The following is a 19,751-nucleotide window of genomic DNA, read 5'->3' as shown; positions in this document are numbered from 1 at the left end:
AAGTTAATTGAAACATAGGCGATGTTTTCAAACGGATAATTTTGTTTTCAATAAAAGAAATAAATTTGATAATTTCTGAGCTCAAATCTGCCATATTTCATAAGATATTAATGTTAATATGTAATTCTGGTGAGTTTGAAGTGAAAATTTGTTTTAGTTTTTTAGAGATATATTGTTAAAAAAGGTGACATGATTGCTGGATTTTGAATAACTTGCTTTTTTGGCAGTCTTGATATGGCCTCTTTCCATAAGTTTATTACTGTTTGTTCTTGTTGCAAGCTGTGCACCATCTTACGTTAGTGTTAACGCTTTTAGCATTGTAAACACCAGTATTGTTAGCATTGTAAACATAAGTAATAAGTAATCAAATACATTGTTTGCAAGAATCTCAAAACACAATGATGCCAAAAATACAACGGAAACAGTAACCAGGAAATTTAGGCACTACCGAACTTGCAGCGTTCCCTAGTGTAGAAAACACCATCCATAGAAATTTCTTTGATGTCAAAAAAACTTTTAATTTTATATGTTGAAATTATATTTGGGAATTTAAAATAAAATTATTAGTGATATGTAAATATTTATTGTGTTTTTATTATTTTATTTACTAACAGTTGAAAATGTTTTGAATTGTAAGGTTTAAAATTGGGCATGTATTAGGGTTATATTTTGATATACAAATTTCATATTTAGGCGCAATTTTTTTTTCTTCATTCCCTTAAAGAATTCTCAAAATATAGTGAAATTCATAAAAATTAAAATTTTGATTAAGGAATCCAAACTTTGGACCGCTCTCTTGATCAAACTATGTGCGCTATATTTCCCATATTAAAGCTATCTCCTATATTTTGGGGTCTTTAATCCGCATCTGATGAAAAGAAAAAGCACGTTTATTCAAAGAATGTATGTTTTTCTGACGAATTTCGTAATTAAAAATATCACTTGTACTAATTAATTAACATATCTGAGGTCAATCTCTTGAACCATTAAGTTTGAGTCCCTGAACTTAAAAATCTGATCGTTTGACCAAAAGTTATTCAGGGTACTTTGTTATGATTACAGTTGTACTGAAAATTATGGCATGTTGTAATCATAAATACATATAATTGATTAGTGTAATTGACTATTTTAATCACGATTAAAACTGTAATTAAAATTATTATGCGTCGTAATCATAAATATGACGCATAAACGAGTATTTGGTTGCTGTATAAGAGAAATGTAATCGATTACATTTTTGCCCAATTCTGGTGCATACACTGTACCAATGTATGCATGCAGGCATATTCATACACTGTGGGTACCCATTTATGAAAGTAGATGCTATGTGTATTTGTATGTGCAGTGCATTTATGTACATATGTTTGTGTGTAATTCTATGTTTAAAATTTTTCATTTAATAAACCAAACAGTTCATTTACATATAAAATTTATGTATTGTTATAAAAGTTTACCAACAATTACCTACAATCCTGATTAAAATATAAACAAGCCCACTTGTTATTACACCTAATCACTCTGTAATTATATATATTTCAACATTTAAGAATATCTGTAAATGTTAGATTATATTTACTTAGAAATATGATTTNGAAAAATCAGTTATCCGGAATAGCGATTGTCCCGATCGTTCTGGATAATCGGTTCTCTACTGTACTTAGAAATATAATTTCTTGTTATCGTAATTTATAATTGCAAGTAGTTGCAATGGCTTACAATCTCAGGGCTTGATTATTTGTAATCCTGATTACCTGTAATTCCTTCTTATAGAGATTTCAAATAATCATAATGGTTTAAAGTAAGAAATTATAATTATTTCTTGCTGTGATTACTTGTAATCATGATTACAAGCTGTTGATTACTAATCAATAATTATCTGTTTCAAATTACATTTGTAATCTGCTGCTGTAATTGAAGTGCAAGCTGGAATGACATCTGACTATTACGTGATGCTTGCATTTTTCTCTGGTTATTTAAAATTTTATTCAGAGAAATTAGTCATGACTAAATTTTCATGTGAATAATCCTTCTGAATAATTTTATATTGAGCTAGTCATAAAAAAAATTTTCGTGAATAATTTTCATAAATTCATTTTTTTTTTTACTCATAATTGCTCCCACGATTGTCAATTGATATTTGGTGTCGCGTAGACTTTTTGCTCCTGGATTCTAAAAGAAATTTTTTCCATCAGATCATTTTTGTTCATATTTATTTTAAAATTTGTTTATTGTTGAAACATGCTTACAAATCATGATATTAATTCTATTTATTTATTTGCTTTCAGGAATTTAAGAACATGCAAGGATGAATTTTACTCTGCCCTACTTGATGTAATTTAAATTTTTGTTTTACGATGGAGTATTTTTCACTTTGTTCAAACATTAGCCAAGAGGAAAAGAAGAAATTTAATCTTGATTTTCAAGAAGTTGTTCGCAAAATCTCTGAATTAAATATGTATAATAATTCATTTGAGAATCCTTATGACAGATGTGCTTTCATGTATAAAAATGCTCCCTGCATCATTAGTTTTATCAAAGATTGTGTTGACAAATATTTGATTAATTGTCCTCTTGCAAAGGATGTGATTCTAAAATTGAAAGATCGTAAAAATTTGAATTTTATCTCATTTACTTTAGGTCCAGCTCTTGATTATTTGTCTTTTTGCTTGGCTCTCTCTAACAGTTTTCACATAAGTTTTATGCCTTCCTTTCAGAATCTGACAGTGATTTCTAACACAGCTCAGTGGAAACATGCATTGCAGTCGTTGGTGGAATCTCTAAAAACGGGATTTCTACCATTTCCAATTTCTTCTCTTCCTAACACTTACAGTATTAACCATAATCCCAATGTGTTATTTAATGTTAAGCATAAAGTTCTAGTAGGAAATGCTGATATTGTTTTCATGGTGAAGACTCTGAACTTTTCAAAACCGAATGAATTTGAAGAAAGAAAGGTTTATTTTCAGGTATAGCAATTTTATTACTTTATTTTATTTATTAAAAAAAATCTAAATTAACTTAAAACGTTAAAAAAGTTGTTGGTGCCAAGGCAGATCAAATCAGACTTTTAAAGAAAATTTGTTTTATGTATAAATTCAGAAAAAATTACTTATGATTATGTTATCTGTGTTAAATATGCTTTCCCCATATGTACCTCTTCGCACCAACTACAATCACCGAGGCACTTCTGAGATTTTAAATTTGCAAATATATTTTAATAAAATATGTGGTTTGCCTTTGAAATGGGGCTAAGAGTTATGCCATTCAGAGGTTGATACACTTCTGTGTTAATTTTTTTAGTAGTTTTTTTACCGAAGAAATCGCTAAAAATCAGCGATTGTTTTGGCGTAGGTACAGATAGAGAAATTTTATCCTGTAATGATAATATGAAAATATAATAAAAAATTTTATAAGAATATAATGAAATAAAAATTTCATTGCAATTTTTTGTTGAAATGCTCTTTGAATTTATTTAGACATTAGGTTTAGGTCTGTATAGTAAAACAAGTACTTGAGTTACCAGGATGCAGAGAAAAACTTTTTAATCTATTATGAGTACATAATCGATGGTCAGATCATGTTGTGGGGAATGGATGTTTAGACTACGGCAACCTTCATCTATTAAAAGGTACCCCACCATTGAATCCATGCACATGTCTTATATATTAGTGAATTGGTATTTAATAATCATAGTGGTAGTTACGCTACAATGCTCCACCACCAGAATTTTGCCGTATTTGTGCAAGATTGGGGGAGCTGCATTGTAGGTTTACCGAGTTTTGAGCATTTGTTGTGAGAGCTGTATTAAGATCACGGTTGTGTGTGTGGTCCCTCTTGTGTTGTTATTAGCAGTCGAGTGTGTACAGGATCCCGTTGTGTGTAAATGAGACTTAGAAGCAACAGTCTGAGGTGGACCATACATCCAAGTAGGCGTGTTCAAATGGAAGTTAGCGTGTATGTCTAGGTTTTGTTACAAATGTTTTTTTAAAATTTCCATGGCGCTTTCTTTGCGCTTTTCTTTTTTGATTCAGTTCCATATAGTTTCCATACTTAAGGGTTTTTAATCTATTTGAAAATTAAGAGAGAAACTGTACTAACCCAATACTAATATATGATTTAAAATAAGTAAGTATAGGGTGTCTGTGCACCTGGAAAGTTATAGATTTCGGTATTGAACAAAATTTGACATGATTTTATCGATTTTTTTAAAATAAATCATGCAAAGTCATGGATTTAGGTCGCTGAAAAATCTAATATTTAAAATGGAATTTATCCCTCCCAATTTCATGGTATTCAGAATATCTGAATTAGAAACAAAATCCCCACTCACAGTCATATTTTATTATAATATAAAGTGTTTTTATCATGTTGTTTAAAAATTATAGTGTTTCTTCAAAAAATGAATGAAAGAATTATCTTTTAAACTTCTGTGATTTCAGAATTTTTTTTTTTATTTATTTATTTTATTTTATCAATTTAAAATCATAGCTGAAGCAAATAGTCATTGGCAAAATTTTTTCATTCTGAAATGAGAACAGAAAAATCAGGAGTAATGCTTTCCTTTCCGATGAACAAGAAAAGAATCTTTAGAATATAATTCTGCAGAAAATATTTTTTTTTTTTTTTAAANAATGGATAGTTGTAACTTACGGTTAATAATTAGTGATTATAGTGCTTGGAATCTTAAATCTTGGAATAAAATTCTTAACAGAAAAACAAACGAAACTGAAGTTTCTGAACCAGTAGATCTTTCGGATGAAAATGATGAAATTGTTGCTGAAATTTTGAATGAAAATCGGAACTCTACAGACGAAGTGAAAGAAGTAGGTGATCAAGTTCAAGATAGTGAACCTTCTCATATAGAAGCATGCAATCCATTAGATTTCGCAATGAATTGACTAGAACTTCATAATGATGTTGATTTATTTAAAAAGAATAAGGGATAAATGGCTGCTAAAAAAACGTGTCTTCTTTGAGAGATCTTTGCTGGATTTCTTTTGCAATGGAAAAGAATGAAAAATGTTTCAAAATCAGTAATTGACAAAAAAATTATAAAAAACTGAAATATGCTAAAAATAATTCAAAATGAAATATTATTACAAATATATAAATATACAAATATTTAAAAATTGAAAAAGGAAAAAAAAAATTTAACCCGCCTGAGCTATTTTAGATAGTACTGCCAGTCCTGAGCCTACAAAAGGTGCAAAGGGAAGTTAATGCATAAATAATAATCATTTACACTAGATTTTAAACAACTTTCCAATTATCCGAATTTTTCATTATCCGAACCATGTTCGATCTCGAGCAGTTCGGATAATTGGCGCTCTACTGTATATATATATATGTAAAATGATGCAGTCGGACCGAGCAGGGAAACAGACACAGGATTTTAATTAAATCAGAGAAACTTTTATTTGATCATTCTTAGTTGAGTGGGAGCGAAGAAGTGATGTTCACTCCATCAGCAAACAGTCTTTCTGGTAGGGAAAATCTTGCAAAAAATCCTAAAATGTCTCTATTTAGGGAAAAGAGAGAAAACTCAGAAATTACAATTGGTTAATGAACTTGCTCGAGTGATTCCCACGGCTTAAAAGGGAAAAAAGATCTTTATTTAAATGTATGCATACTTTGGCTAAAAATAGATTTAGAAACAGGATGTGGCTTTTAAAAGTGTGAGAAAGTATTTCAAATAGAATAATTAATTAGTAATAAAGTAGGAGTTGTTTTATAGCAAAGAAACTAACATAAAAAGATTAATAAAAGGCTTTTTATGTTACATATATATATATATATATATATATATCTAACCCAAAACTAATATATGATTTAAAATAAGTTAGTATTTTTTACATGTATGACACTTGTATTTTTATTTAATTTAAAATAATATACTTATGTTTCTATATTTCAGAATATAATTGCTGCAATGAAAATAAAGAGCTACTTATTTTGCATTGATACTAAACCAAGTGTTTCAGCCATGTTTGAAACTCTAAATCAGACACCAGGTAAATTAATTTATGCTCCTGTATTTAATAACTTTCAGATTGAGGAAAAATTCAAATTTCCTGAATCTCTTAAAGAAACTTATAGGTGTCTTCCAACTGTAATGGCACAAGGATGTTTTTTTGTATGGGAGAAGGCAGCATTGAATTTAACTGTGCCAGATTTATGGCCAACGAATTTGAGTAATTTGCTCCAAACAAGTACTTTGTTTAATAATAATAATAATACTGATGTTTTTCCTTCTTCTGTTGGAACAACCCAATATTCTGTCATTGCTGAAAATGTTGAAAAAACTTTTAGTAGTGATGACCAATGCAAAAGCATAGCTTGCATTTCCAGTAAAAGAGATATCAGTGATGTAATTCACAATGCCTGGCCTGATAAACTTATTACTTTATACAGTGTTTTCAGTAGTAGAAAATGTGACAAAGATCTAGAAAACAATGCAAATTCAAATGTGAAATTGTCTGAACCATCTACAAATTTGGAAATGAATGCTTTTATGGAGCAAGATATTGAGTCAATTTTATCTGATATTTGTGAGACAATAGATTATGATCAGAACACCCTTTCAAAATTAAATATTGCACCTATATTATTTAAATCATTTTCTGATCTCTCTATTACAAAAGATAAACTGGCTTCTGATGAAAGTTGCTCAGCAAGTCCGCTTTCTTTTGATACATTTCCAGAGAAAATTGGAGATAAAAATAATATTCAGGACCAACGAACTGAAATGGTAAATGATAATGGATTTGGCCATAAACCCAAGTCTGTAATACCAAATCCTGATGTCAGATGCCAATCAGTTTTAGATGATTTGCCAAATATCACTGATAATACTTTCATAAAGAGTCGAATTGCATCAAATAAAAATGTGCCAAATGTTGCTCCTCTTCAATCTCTTAGTAATCTAGCTGAAATAGATGGAGATTTGTCAAATATTGCTCATCATTCATTTATGAGTAGCCAAAATGAGTTTAATAATACTCACCATCCTCTTATAAAAAGTCCAGTACCACGAACTAAAGATTTGACAAGTGCCATACAACACTCATCTGATAGAATAGAACCAATTAAACGAAATGGAGATTTGTCAACTTATGCTCATCAACCTATCATTGATTCTCCAACCGAACCGAATAGAGATATTTTTAAATTTCCATTTTTGACTTCTGAATATGTATCTGCTAATAATTCTGAAGGATATTTTACTAAAGAAATTTCTTCATTAGAAATTGCAGAATTGAATAGCAAGTCAATGCAGAATCAGCAAGTAAAATCTACTTCTGAATCCTTAAATAGTGCTTTAGTTTCAGATGATTCTCTAACTTCTTTGAAAACAAAATCTAGAACTAGGAAACGAAAAATGAAAAAGTTACAGAATGTCACTATGCAGTCTAGTAATATGAACAATAGCAAAGATCTTTTAAACACTCCTCTTTATTCCAGTGTGTTGAGGGCATCAACTTTAAATACTACAACAAGTTCCTCTTTGGGTTTGAATGAAGGTTTTAATACAGAGTCTGTTGGTTTAACACTAACTGGGAAAGGACTAATTAATGAGCCCTATAACTCTGGCCCTATAAAAAATGGATTTGATTTTATGGATGATGACAAGACCTCGAGCTGTTCTAGTATAAATGCTTGTCGAAGTTCTTTAAAGCACCAAAAAAATGATAAGTTTGAGCAAACTGCTTCCGTTTCTCAAAGGTTACAAAAATCTGTTTATAGTAACACTAACGTAAAAAATAATGATGCAACTAATTCTTCTGAGATTCGACTTTTGACTAACAGAATTAAATCACTCATCAGTGAGTTTGATCAAATAACCAGTCTAAATCAAAATGATACTACTCTCAGAAGAAACATAGCAATAGCGCCCTGTCATAGTCATCTATGTAAGGCCAATTCATCATGCAAAAATGCTGTTAGTAATGATCTCTTCAACCTCAGTAAAACTTCAAGTATATCAAATGGTCCTCCTAATTTAAGTGAAAATGCAGAAAATGAAAATTCAAAATTGGAGGCGGAGGAATTTCAATCTTCCTCGTGTTGTCAACCACAATTACCTTCGTGCTGCTTATCCCAAAGCAGTTGCCACCAATGCTGTAGGTGTCAAAAATTGCGTGGGTGTGTGTGTCTTCTCTCTCCAAATTGTCCCCTTCATGGTTGTTTTCACTGCGTAAATTATGCTCCTTCATGTGATCCGGCATGCTCCAGAGCATCTCAATGTAAACAAGCATGTTCCAGAGCTTCCTTGCACGAACAAGCAAGCCCAACAGTTCCAAATATTGTGATACCATTACAAAATGTTACTCCTGATACTCTTGCTCAAATTTTAGCTGCTTTAAAGGTCACTAATTTAGACTCTTAAAAGTAGATAAGAGCGTGCTGAGCTTAAAAAATCAGGGGTTAATTCTTTCTATTGTTGCCGTCCAATAAGCAATCAGTCATCACAGTGAAGTTAACTAATCTTATAGTCAAACATAGATATTATCAGCAACTTTTTTCCAAACTAAGATTATTCTAGTTCTGAAGTTCGTTGCTCCTTTTAACACAGAAACAACTGTGCTTGTTACGTAATAAAACTGATTAAACCCCTTTCCTGGCTTTGAATATCAACAAAAGTTGTGGCAATTATTTACCTAGAAAATAAGAGTTGTGTTTCTAATTATCCTAATTTTTGTTTCTCTGAAAATTGTTGTATATTTTTTTCATTTAAAGTTAAAAAAAAATTTAGTATGTAAAGTTATTTTTTTAAATTTTATTTTTGATTATTTTCTTTTCTTAATCAAATTTACTTTTTATTAAAAGTTTTTTTTTTTATCAAGAATAAAAAATTTGAGTACATTTTTATCTGAATTTCATGATAGATTTCTTTTTCTGAATTTCTGCATAGATTTCTTTTTAAGAATGACAATAAAAACTTGATAAAATTACTATTTTGTAAAGATTTACTTAATGTAGATCTACTTAATGTAATGTTTAATTATATGTAGATTTTGTAAAGATCTACTGAAATGCAATAGTCTTTAGTTTTTAAAGAGTGATCAAAATGCTTTTTATATAACATGTATTTCACTATTTATCACTTTTGACACCCAATAATATTCTTATGTGAAATTGGTCTTCTTACAAAGTGAGACTTGTTGATTGTTAATTTGTAAAGTTGATTGTTATTTTTATAAAGATAATCTAATTATACACAGTAAAAACTATACTACTTACTGTAATACTACTTAAATAATGCATAACATTCAAAGAATGTTAAAATTATTTTTGATATAATTTTCGGATTTTACTACTACGTACTACATATTGTTTTTGCTATTACCTATTGCTACGTACTACCTACTGGTCTCTCTGCACATAAGAGAGACAAACAATTTTACAGAATTTACTCAAAAAATTTGCTATCACTTATAGATTTAAAAGTGAATTGTTAAAATTATTTTTTGTGACAGTTATTCTTTGTTAATGGTTCTTATGATTTATCTTGGGTTCATTTTGAACAAAGTATGTTGTTACAGGAGCTTGGAAACAGAGAAATACTATAAAATTAGGCTTCATACTTATAGATATTTTATATGCTATGACATGTTCGTAATATATCAGTTTAAAAAAAAAAGCGAGTGTTTCATTTGAAGTTTTTCATTGATTTAAAAATGTGTTAAATAAAATTCATTTCATTTGTTGTTAATAGATTTGAAGGAATAAGAAACATTTTCATGTTAACTTTCTTTGGGAATAAAACTTAAATAATGTTGAAACAAGAATAATTTTCTAAAAGTCTTTTTTTTATATACAAAAAAACCCCTTTAATTTTAGTCTGTGTGTGAGTGACACAGTAGTAGAGAAGAATTTGTCAACATGTACTTTTGTTTTATATGTATATTTTCTTTATATTTTGAATGTCTACCACACATTTGGCAATCATATGTCCTCCTGGTACTTAATGGGCAATACTTTTGTTGTCTTTTTTGTGGGCACTTTATAAGTGGATCAACACCACCATAACAACATAAGAAAGACACAACAGACAGAGAAACTACATCTGTGCCCTAAGGGGGATTCAATCATGGGACCTTTTTTGACATAAGGTCAGCTCCTTGATCACCAGACAACCGGGCGGCATGTAAATAAAAATACATTTACATCACAAGATTGTGGTTAAGAGAATAAATCAATTCTAATAAAAATGTAAATTAGTGGAAAATATAATAAATAATTATCTCTTAAATAATCAATATGTTATTCTTTAAACAGGGATTTCACACTTAACCTGTAGTTAAATTGCAGGCCTTTTTAGGAACATTTTAAAGCCATTCAAATCTGGACATATTGAAAATCTAGTTGTATGTTATAGTAAATAATCACCACCTATTCTTTTTTTTTAAAGATAATTAGAAATATAATTGTTATAGCTAATTGAAATGTTTTTTTTTTAATGTAACTTTTAATAAATAAATTTTATTAAATGTTATTTTTTGTTTTAGTTTCTTCAAATTTATGTAATCAAAAGAAGTTACATGTAACGATTTTACATTTATTCTAAAAAGGTTCTGTTCTGAAAGAGTGTAGCAGCATCCTAATTTCTGAAAAATATTTCAATGCTACATAAAATTAAATGCTTTCAGGTTGATTGGGCAAAAGTTAGTTCTTTTACAATTTTTTTATATCAAATATAGTACTAAAAGAAGAAGAAAAATGTCAATTACAGTTAACTAAAAACTGTGAACTTAGTGCTCAACATGTGACAAAGAATTAAAAATCCTTTAATAAAAATTTGAAAGTTTCTTCAGTTTCAAGTAATGATAGCTTAATTCCATAATGAATTTGAACAGAAACTAGTTCAAAAGATCATATTATATGTAAAATTTTTTCTTTTAAAAAGTACTCTTTGCATATATATATTCTTTTTTCTTTTTAAATTTATAATTTTTATCCTGTAATGAAAAGTTCAAATATTTTTTATTCTTTATATATATAAAAAAATATGTATCAAATTTAATATTAAAAATCTAGACATTGTTATAAATCTAATTAAAAAAATTTAAATTAGAGATAACAGTAAACATTTTGAAGAACAAATCATTTTGAACACGTATAGTTTGTAAATAATTATAGAACAATCTTAGAAATTAAAAAAAAAAAGAATTTATACTCTTTGCAAACTAGGGCTTAAGTTTATTTATTTGAAAGAAGTTATAATTTTCTATAACCTGCATAATTTATAATATTTGTATATTTCCGTTTTAATATACATTTTTATAAATAGAAGCTTAATTAAATATTTAGCTAAATAAGACACAAAAATGTTGAGACTAAATTCTGACAAAAAAAAGTGAATAATTAAAAAAAATAGCTGTATTAAGCTGAATTAAACATAGCTGTAAAAACTATAAAACAATGGAAGTTAAAATAAAAATAGTATCTGTTTTTTTTGGTAATAATTTGGTTTTCGGTAATAATTTGTTTTTTAATATTTTGCTTTTACTAACCTAAAAATTCATAATTGAAATGAGTAACTTCACTAATAATTGCATTGTTAAAATTTTCAGGGTATCTGCTACATTTTAGATTTTCAAATGCATGATTTTACGAAGCTACTATTTTTTCCCATAAAAACACAATAGTAAATTTAAAAAAGCATCATAATAACATTAACTGAAATTATAGGTGTAACCAAAACTGTTATACTCTGCATCTTTATATTTATAGATTTTTAATTTAAAAAACAGAGGAAAGAAAGATTTGAAGCAATAAAATAGCTCAAAAGTAATTTTTTTTCTTTTTTCGGCAGAATTTATATTCTTAAGATACTTTTCTTGTTCAAGGGAAAGGAAAGAAATATTTCTGATTTTTCCGTTCTCATTTCGAAAAAAAATAATTCGCCAATCACTGGCTTGCTTCAGCTAGAATTTTAAAATGTTAAAATAAATAATAAAAATTTTGAAATCACAGAAGTTAAAAAGATAATTTGCTCTAGAAATGAATTTTTTTTATTTTATTTTTCACTTTTTGAAAGAACAGAATTTTTAAAGAACATGATAAAAACATTTTATATTTTAATAAAATAGGACTGTGTTTGTTACAAATTCAGATATTTGGAACACCAAGAATTTGGGGGAGGGATAAATTCCAGTTTAATAATTAAATTTTTTGGCCACCTAAATTCATGACTTTTTTTTAAAAAAAATAGTTAAAATCATGACATTTCACGACAAATTTTGTTCAATACCAAAATTCATTACTTTCCAGGTGCTCGGATACCCTGTATTTTCTTACTCTTAAACTGATGTGATATTTGACTTCATTTTTTTAAAAATGCTCTATGTTTTCATATACATTTTGATATTATTAGTATCATATTTATTTCTAAGTTACTTTTACTGTTTGTCTAGCATTTTTCTAAATTATCAATTAGTGTATCAATTACTTTGTACTTAAAATTGTATAATTATATTGTATTAAAAATTAACATAAATTAATTCAATAACCTTAAAATTAAATATTTTCCTCTGTACAAATTGATAAATCTTCATTTACACTAAATTTTTTTAATTCTCTTCTACAAGTATGAAATTAATCATATTTTTTGTGATTTAAATAAATAAAAAAAATATTAAAACTTGTTGTGGAAAGTTAATTAAATTTTAGCAATGTGTTTTTTAGCACTTTAATTACCATTTTTACTACTCTTGACTTCTTACTACTCTGTTTTCACTGATACAAAAATAAGGTTTATTGATGTAGTTGTGATTACTTCAAATTTGCAATTATTAATCGAAACCACTTTTTACCATTTGAAAAGAATATTCACTACTTATTTATTAGTTGTATAAAAGTTATTTAATCATTCTATAGAAAGCTTTTAAAAAATATTATCATTTTAATACAGTCTTTAAAAGAATGCCTATCAAATAATATTTTTTAATTAATGTAATTAGTATTTGTCATAATTATTTTTTATTCTGGTTTTTTGCTAAATATGTTACAATTAACTTTTTTTATAAAAAATATTCAAAAAAATTGTTGATAACATTTTTTGTCACATAATGTATTGCTAATAAATGCTTTCTTAAAATTCCTTATAATGCTTTCTTATTACTCCAATAAAATTATGAAACATAAAATTCAGTGTATAACTAATTTTAAAAATTGGACAGTAAAAAATCCATCAAAGAAATTGATTGATGACAGTTTAATGAAATACACTTAAGAGTCATTCAATTATAAGAAGAAATAACTCAATAATATGAATTGTATAATGAAATAACTCAATAATATTAATAGATTGAGAATTGGTACTCTTCCATTTTGCCATCGCAAGTAATTTTGACTATTTTATCTACTTATTTAAAAAAAATTTAAATAAACATCAAATAAAACAGTTGAATTTACTTAAATATAAAAAATAAAAGAACGATTGAATTTACTTACACCAAATAAGTTTGCATTGGCGACTATATTGCATGCAACGGTGAAATGAAAAAGTACCAAGTTGTAGTTCAACAAAAGAACAGTAGCATATGATTCATAACCCTGTGGCAGAATTTTTTCGAGCTTTTTACGACAACTTCCCTACCATTAATATTTTTCTTTAAGATAATTTTAATTATAATAATTACTAATTTGAAGTATCAGAAACGTTGTATTTACAACAGAAAGTAGAGAATAAAAATTTTTAATTGTAAAAGTAATATTTTTTTAAATTTTAATATTTAAGACGCTTTCTTGCATTTTGTAAGGCGGAAAAACGCACTAATTATTTCCTCTTTCAAATTATACAGAAAGGAAAGCCAAAATTTTTCCCTTCCCAAATGNATATTTTTTAATTAATGTAATTAGTATTTGTCATAATTATTTTTTATTCTGGTTTTTTGCTAAATGTGTTACAATTAACTTTTTTTAAAAAAAATATTCAAAAAATTGTTGATAAAATTATTTGTCACATAATGTATTGCTAATAAATGCTTTCTTATAATTCCTTATAATGCTTTCTTATTACTCCAATAAAATTATGCAACACTCAAAAATTATGAAACATAAAATTCAGTGTATAACTAATTTTAAAAATTGGACAGTAAATAATCCATCGAAGAAATTGATTGATGACAGTTTAATGAAATACACTGAAGAGTCATTCAATTATAAGAAGAAATAACTCAATAATATGAATTGTATAATGAAATAACTCAATAATATTAATAGATTGAGAATTGGTACTCTTCCATTTTGCCATCGCAAGTAATTTTGACTATTTTATCTACTTATTTAAAAAAAATTTAAATAAACATCAAATAAAACAGTTGAATTTACTTAAATATAAAAAATAAAAGAACGGTTGAATTTACTTACACCTAATAAGTTTGCATTGGCGACTATATTGCATGCATCAGTGAAATGGAAAAGTACCAAGTTGTAGTTCAACAAAAGAACAGTAGCATATGATTCATAACCCTGAGGCAGAATTTTTTCGAGCTTTTTACGACAACTTCCCTACCATTAATATTTTTCTTTAAGATACTTTTAATTATAATAATTACTAATTTGAAGTATCAGAAACGTTGTATTTACAACATAAAGTATAGAATAAAAATTTTTAATTGTAAAAGTAATATTTTTTTAAATTTTAATATTATAGGCGCTTTCTTGCATTTTGTAAGGCGGAAAAACGCACTAATTATTTCCTCTTTCAAATTATACAGAAAGGAAAGCCAAAAATTTTCCCTTCCCAAATAAAAACTTCTTCTGCAAAAACTCTTTATCGTTCTGCGCCTATTTCGCCGCAATTCTGCCACCGGGATCTATAATCACAGTGGCACACATCACAATGATAACTTTACACATTTAAAAAATTTAAGAATTAAAACAAGTAAAATAATAACTAAAATAATTGGAATAAATGCATATTGTAAAAGTTTCAAAATTTTTGGGTTTATTTCACATGCCTGTAAATAAAGATTTTAAGTAGGTAGCTAGAAATAACATAAACAAGTACAACAAATTTAATATTAAGTAATGAGATTTGACACTAAACCGTGTTGATCTTAAGCATAACATCGAGAAGACTATTTGTCTGTATGGAAAAACCTGATTTTTATTCACGCTGTTTTGAATAAAAGGGTATAATTTAAATGACAAATTTTTTTCGATCACAATTCAGTTTTAAGTATATTCTCCAAAATATACTTTGAAAAATAATAGCTCTCTTTCTATATATATATATTAATATATCAAACTATTTACAAATATTTCTTTGGCACGATAGCTAGAGTAGTAAAACTTCAACAATAGTAACATTATAAAATGTCAACAAGGGTAACTAGAACACTTAATTTTGACTGAAATTAAATATCTAGTTGCTAAGTAACATTTTGTGTTTCTGTTTACAAAAAACATTTTTTCAGTAAAAATTGTCTTATTTAATCATTTTTATATAAAAAAAATTAAGTTCTTTAGAAACAGTTGATATGTTTTTTAAACCCTGAATTTTGCACTTTTTCAAAATGTCACTTGGTATCTTCTTCCTCTAAGTTCTTCAACGAAAGAAAGAAATATTATCTTCATCTTTAAAGACTTCGATTTTGGTTTTAAGCTCTAATAAATGTTTGTGTAGATGTTTACTCTTTTCCAAATATTCCGCTTTTTCTTTTTCAAATTCTTGAGTAAGCTCTTCAATTTCTAGATCTTGGATAAGATCATAATTAACAGTATCACTACTCACGTTATTTTCAGTATGTAGTACTGAATATTGTCTTGGCACAGTATCAAGCATATTTGGCAAATAAGGTCTAGAATAGTTAACCATGGATATTTCTTGTAGTTTTTCTTTGGCATTTTTTTCTGACAATTGAGCTTTAATAAGCTCTACTTTTAATTTTTCTGCTTCTTGGGCTTTGTGTTCTGATTCTTGCACCATTTTAGTAACTAGAAGTTCAGCTTCATGCACTTTTATCTCCATCAACTTTTTCTCTTCTTCTGTTTTTATGGCACTGAATTTAATGCGACGTATTTCAGCTTTAGGATCTGAAGCTTTCCGCGTTAGCAACATAGCTTCTTCTTCGACTATCCGAGCTTTTTCGGCCAGTAATTCGGCAGTCTCTTCAGACCTTCTCAGTGCTTCAAGAGCTACCCTAGCTTCTTCTTGCACATGGATCATTCGTTGTTGCAAATCTGCTTTCTCTTTTTCGACTTCCTCTCTCAGTTGCTTTTCAAGAGCAAGTTTATTTCTTTCGATTTGTCTACGGTCCCTCTCCTCCTTCGCTTGAGCTTTCATTTGTTGAATTTCCATCGAGTCGGGTTTACGACGGCACATAAAAAGGTAATGATTGCCAATACAAAGATCGAGTATCAACTTATTTATTCGAGTTTTAGAAGCATAAAATTGAAATGACGGCATGCTTTTATCAGCTGACTTTAACGTAAATTTTTTATTATCAAACGAAATATTTCGAATTTCACTCCATGGAAATGTTGACTTAGGTGATAGTTTGTTTGCTTTCTCGTAAATATTTAAGCCCAGGGCCGTAACTCCTATCCATAACTCACTTTCTTTGTTACAAATAGGAAAAAAGGTGACACCACACATATCGAGATCTTGCGCTATTTTTAAATATTCTAATTCTGCCTCATCACGAGCTGTACCCCTGTGATCTGCATACAAGGATTTAATACGCTCTTCCCACATTTCCGGAGTCATCTCGTATTTGTTGATAACTCTTTGAGGAAGGAGATCCTCGTTAATTAGTATTCCCGGTTTGTAAGAAGCTTCGTCGTAATCTCCGTACTTGGCTTGTACCGCGTAGGATGCCAGCAGTACAGATGCTTCGGGTTGACAATAAATGTCCATATTCAAAACAGCTTGTTTAACTTGCAAGAAAAAGAGATGCTGGGTGATTTCCTGCAATAATTCTTCTGCCATGTCTTCTGGATAGAACTTAGCCAAAAATAGAAAATTAACGGGCATTTTCTTGGGAATTTCTTGAGCTCTCACTTTTTTATCTAATTTTAACCATGCCACAAATCCTTCACTGTCAATGTATTGTAAGCCGAAATACCAAACCTCTCTTAATCCAATCGTTCGGCAAACTAAATCGAACAAATCTCTTCCTGTTGCTTTTAAATCTAAATGAAATTCAAGTTCAGCATCCATGGTAGTAACACATACAGGAAAAACCTTTCCTGAAGATTTCTTGCTTTTTCCAAATGGCATTGGGGGAGTTAAAAGTATATTTGGCTATGGAATATAATTACAAATAATATTTATTCATGGCTACGTGCAGGCTCTAATTAACAATTAATAATATATGAGGCTTTTAAGCGAATCTATAATTTTGACTCGCATGTGATTCAGCAGATAAATTTATATCTTGAGCAACTTAGGAATTTAATTCAAATCTTTAACTGAAATAGAAAAAAAAAAATGTTCATGGCACTTTTTAATTCAGCACAATATGGAATGTTGAATAAATACTTCAATTGAAGAATGTATTTTTTCCCACAAATAATCGTGCCTTTATTGATGAATACATTTATCACTTATCTTCTATGATCTCATATTTAGTTTTTAATGACTAAGAAATCATAATCATACATTCGTATCATCGTACCAGTTCATTATTAAATATATTTGTTTTTCGGAAAAAGAAAGAGTCATTTTATATTAACCATAAATCAGAGAGCATTATTTCAGATAAAACAGCGTTTCATGAACATTCAATATAAAATTTGATTTTACCATGGCTAAAAATAATAAAGGCTCTATGATTAGAGATAAAGCGGAAACATGTTCGACAGCGATTGCATCATTTGAGTTGTTTATTTACATCAATCATCATATAAATGATATCTGATTTGTTGGGAGAAGTACAGGGTTCGAGGCTCGTTTGTAACCTTTATGAAATTATAAGGTTATTCCGTAGATGCTTAAATTCAGCAAACGTAGGCAGTCAAAATCGTTTGTCGTGAATATGTTGATACCGCTTGAATTCTCTGCTAATTTTTAATCTAATAAAATTCTAAGTATGTAACTTTAAAATAAGTAATAGTTCGTGTAACGTAAAAGTAAACTGTCGCAAAATTAACTGAAAAAAAACGGGCGGAAAAGAATATTGTTCGTAGTAGTTGTTCCGTTTTTCTGTCGAATATTTGTGTAGAAAAAAAAAGGAAGTTCGGTTTCGATTCGTAGTTCAAGGCTGATAAATATTATCTCTTAAGAAATAACTGAATTGGCAGTTTTGTAGGTTTTTTAATATTTTACTACTTATTCATCTTCAAGATATGTACTTTGGACGGAAGAAAAAGGAGTAGCACATTATGTAAAATAAGAACTGAATAATAATTTTCTTAGTATAAAATTTATTTGTATTAATAAAAAGATTTAGTTTTGTGCTTTTTCTTTTATGCGTTCAATTTACCTTTAATGATAATATTAAGGCACGAACGTGTTATAAAAAATAGTATGAATATTGTGAGCAGATTCTTTTTTAACACAAAATAAGCTTTAAGAAACCAGAATTAAAAATTATTTTTATATTTACACATACCTTAATCGACCTTATAAAATTAATCCGCTATTGCATTTTTTCATCTTTTAACCCTAAATAGCTTTATAAAAAGTGATTTTTAAATACAAGTGTTAAAAAATCTATAGGTACAAAAATTAGTATTACATTTTTGTTGAATTATTACTAAGTACAATTCTTAACATATTAACTACATTTCTAAACATTAATATCCTCAATGATTTTTTCTGTTCTAAAATTTGAGTATAACAAGTTTATAATGAAAGATTTAATGTTTACTTATATGCAAAATAATTAAAATTAAATAACGAAATAATGAGGAAAAAAAAGTTTTTTTTTTATCCGGGTTCATCGATTTTTTTTTTTTTTTAATGACAAAGTTAAGAATTTTCGGGATATTTCCTTTTGCACCTGTTTATGGCAACTACAATTCTCAAGGCACCCAAGTAATCAATATATTTATAGTTTCTCGTGGACCATTGCCCGAAAAAGTCGAAAGCATAGCTCTTATTTTGCTTACTAAGTGATAAAGAAATCTGATAATTATCAACCAATTTTAATGTGATTTTTACACTTCTTTTATTTATATTCCTAATTTTAAAATTATAAATTTTGTTTTATTAATAAATTTCAATTATAGTTAACTTACATCACATCACTTCCTGTTTTAAAAATCTTTTAATTCTTTTTCAGAATGCCAATTAAGAAAATGAAAATTTTAAAGCAATTTTTATTATATATGCATCTTTATAAAATAATCAATGAACAAAGATTTTTTATTTTTTTAATACTACCAATTCTTAGCTTTAAAATATTATGTTCTAAACCACATGTATTTTAATATTTTAAATACATTTCTTATATATATAATATAATGTATATATAAGTATATATAATTTCAAAAGAAATTTTCCTAATATGGCATAATAAGCAGTTTTTAATTATTATATGTTCAATAAATGGATAAATTTCTATGAAAATATTTACAAGCCTAAAATTAAGGTACAAAAGCAACTGTGATAAACACAGTCTTTTTTATCATTAAAAAATAAAGAACCTGTTTAAAAAAAAACCTGTGGCACTAATTAAATTAATAACCTCCTTTTCAGTGTTTAATACTGTCAATTTAACGTACTTTGATGTAACGAATTCTTCGATTTCACGAATATTTTTATGTCCCAACAAAAAGGATGCAGAAATGCAAATCTA

General features: G+C 27.8%; 1 protein-coding gene and 1 pseudogene across 2 annotated transcripts; one reads left to right on the top strand and one right to left on the bottom strand.

The window, feature by feature from the left end:
* The first annotated feature begins 2,145 nt into the window (after nt 1-2,145).
* On the top strand, nt 2,146-13,109 carry LOC107453934 (serine-rich adhesin for platelets). Of its 2 annotated transcripts, XM_043048891.2 has the most exons (3): nt 2,146-2,331; nt 2,715-2,966; nt 5,915-13,109. In XM_043048891.2, exons 1-3 carry the CDS (start codon nt 2,239-2,241, stop codon nt 8,384-8,386), a joined length of 2,817 nt encoding a protein of 938 aa, XP_042904825.1. In that variant the 5' UTR covers nt 2,146-2,238; the 3' UTR covers nt 8,387-13,109. The 2 variants fall into 2 exon arrangements, with proteins under 2 accessions (XP_042904825.1, XP_021002903.2); XM_021147244.3 differs by having other exon boundaries at nt 2,258-2,966.
* A 1,007-nt stretch (nt 13,110-14,116) lies between these two features.
* On the bottom strand, nt 14,117-17,873 carry LOC107453930 (merlin pseudogene; annotated as a pseudogene).
* Nucleotides 17,874-19,751: the final 1,878 nt, after the last annotated feature.

The sequence above is a fragment of the Parasteatoda tepidariorum genome, chromosome 8, assembly GCF_043381705.1.
Source record: "Parasteatoda tepidariorum isolate YZ-2023 chromosome 8, CAS_Ptep_4.0, whole genome shotgun sequence".
Lineage (NCBI taxonomy): Eukaryota > Metazoa > Arthropoda > Arachnida > Araneae > Theridiidae > Parasteatoda > Parasteatoda tepidariorum.
The sequence above is the reverse complement of the archived record's forward strand: the minus strand, read 5'-3'. Positions and strand labels throughout refer to the sequence as shown.

Excerpts from the sequence above, each read along its gene's own strand:
- LOC107453934 (XM_021147244.3), top strand. The coding sequence starts at position 2,355 with ATGGAGTATTTTTCACTTTGTTCAAACATTAGCCAAGAGGAAAAGAAG. Across the intron at positions 2,967-5,914 it reads AAAGAAAGGTTTATTTTCAG|AATATAATTGCTGCAATGAA; the intron begins GTATAGCAATTT and ends TCTATATTTCAG.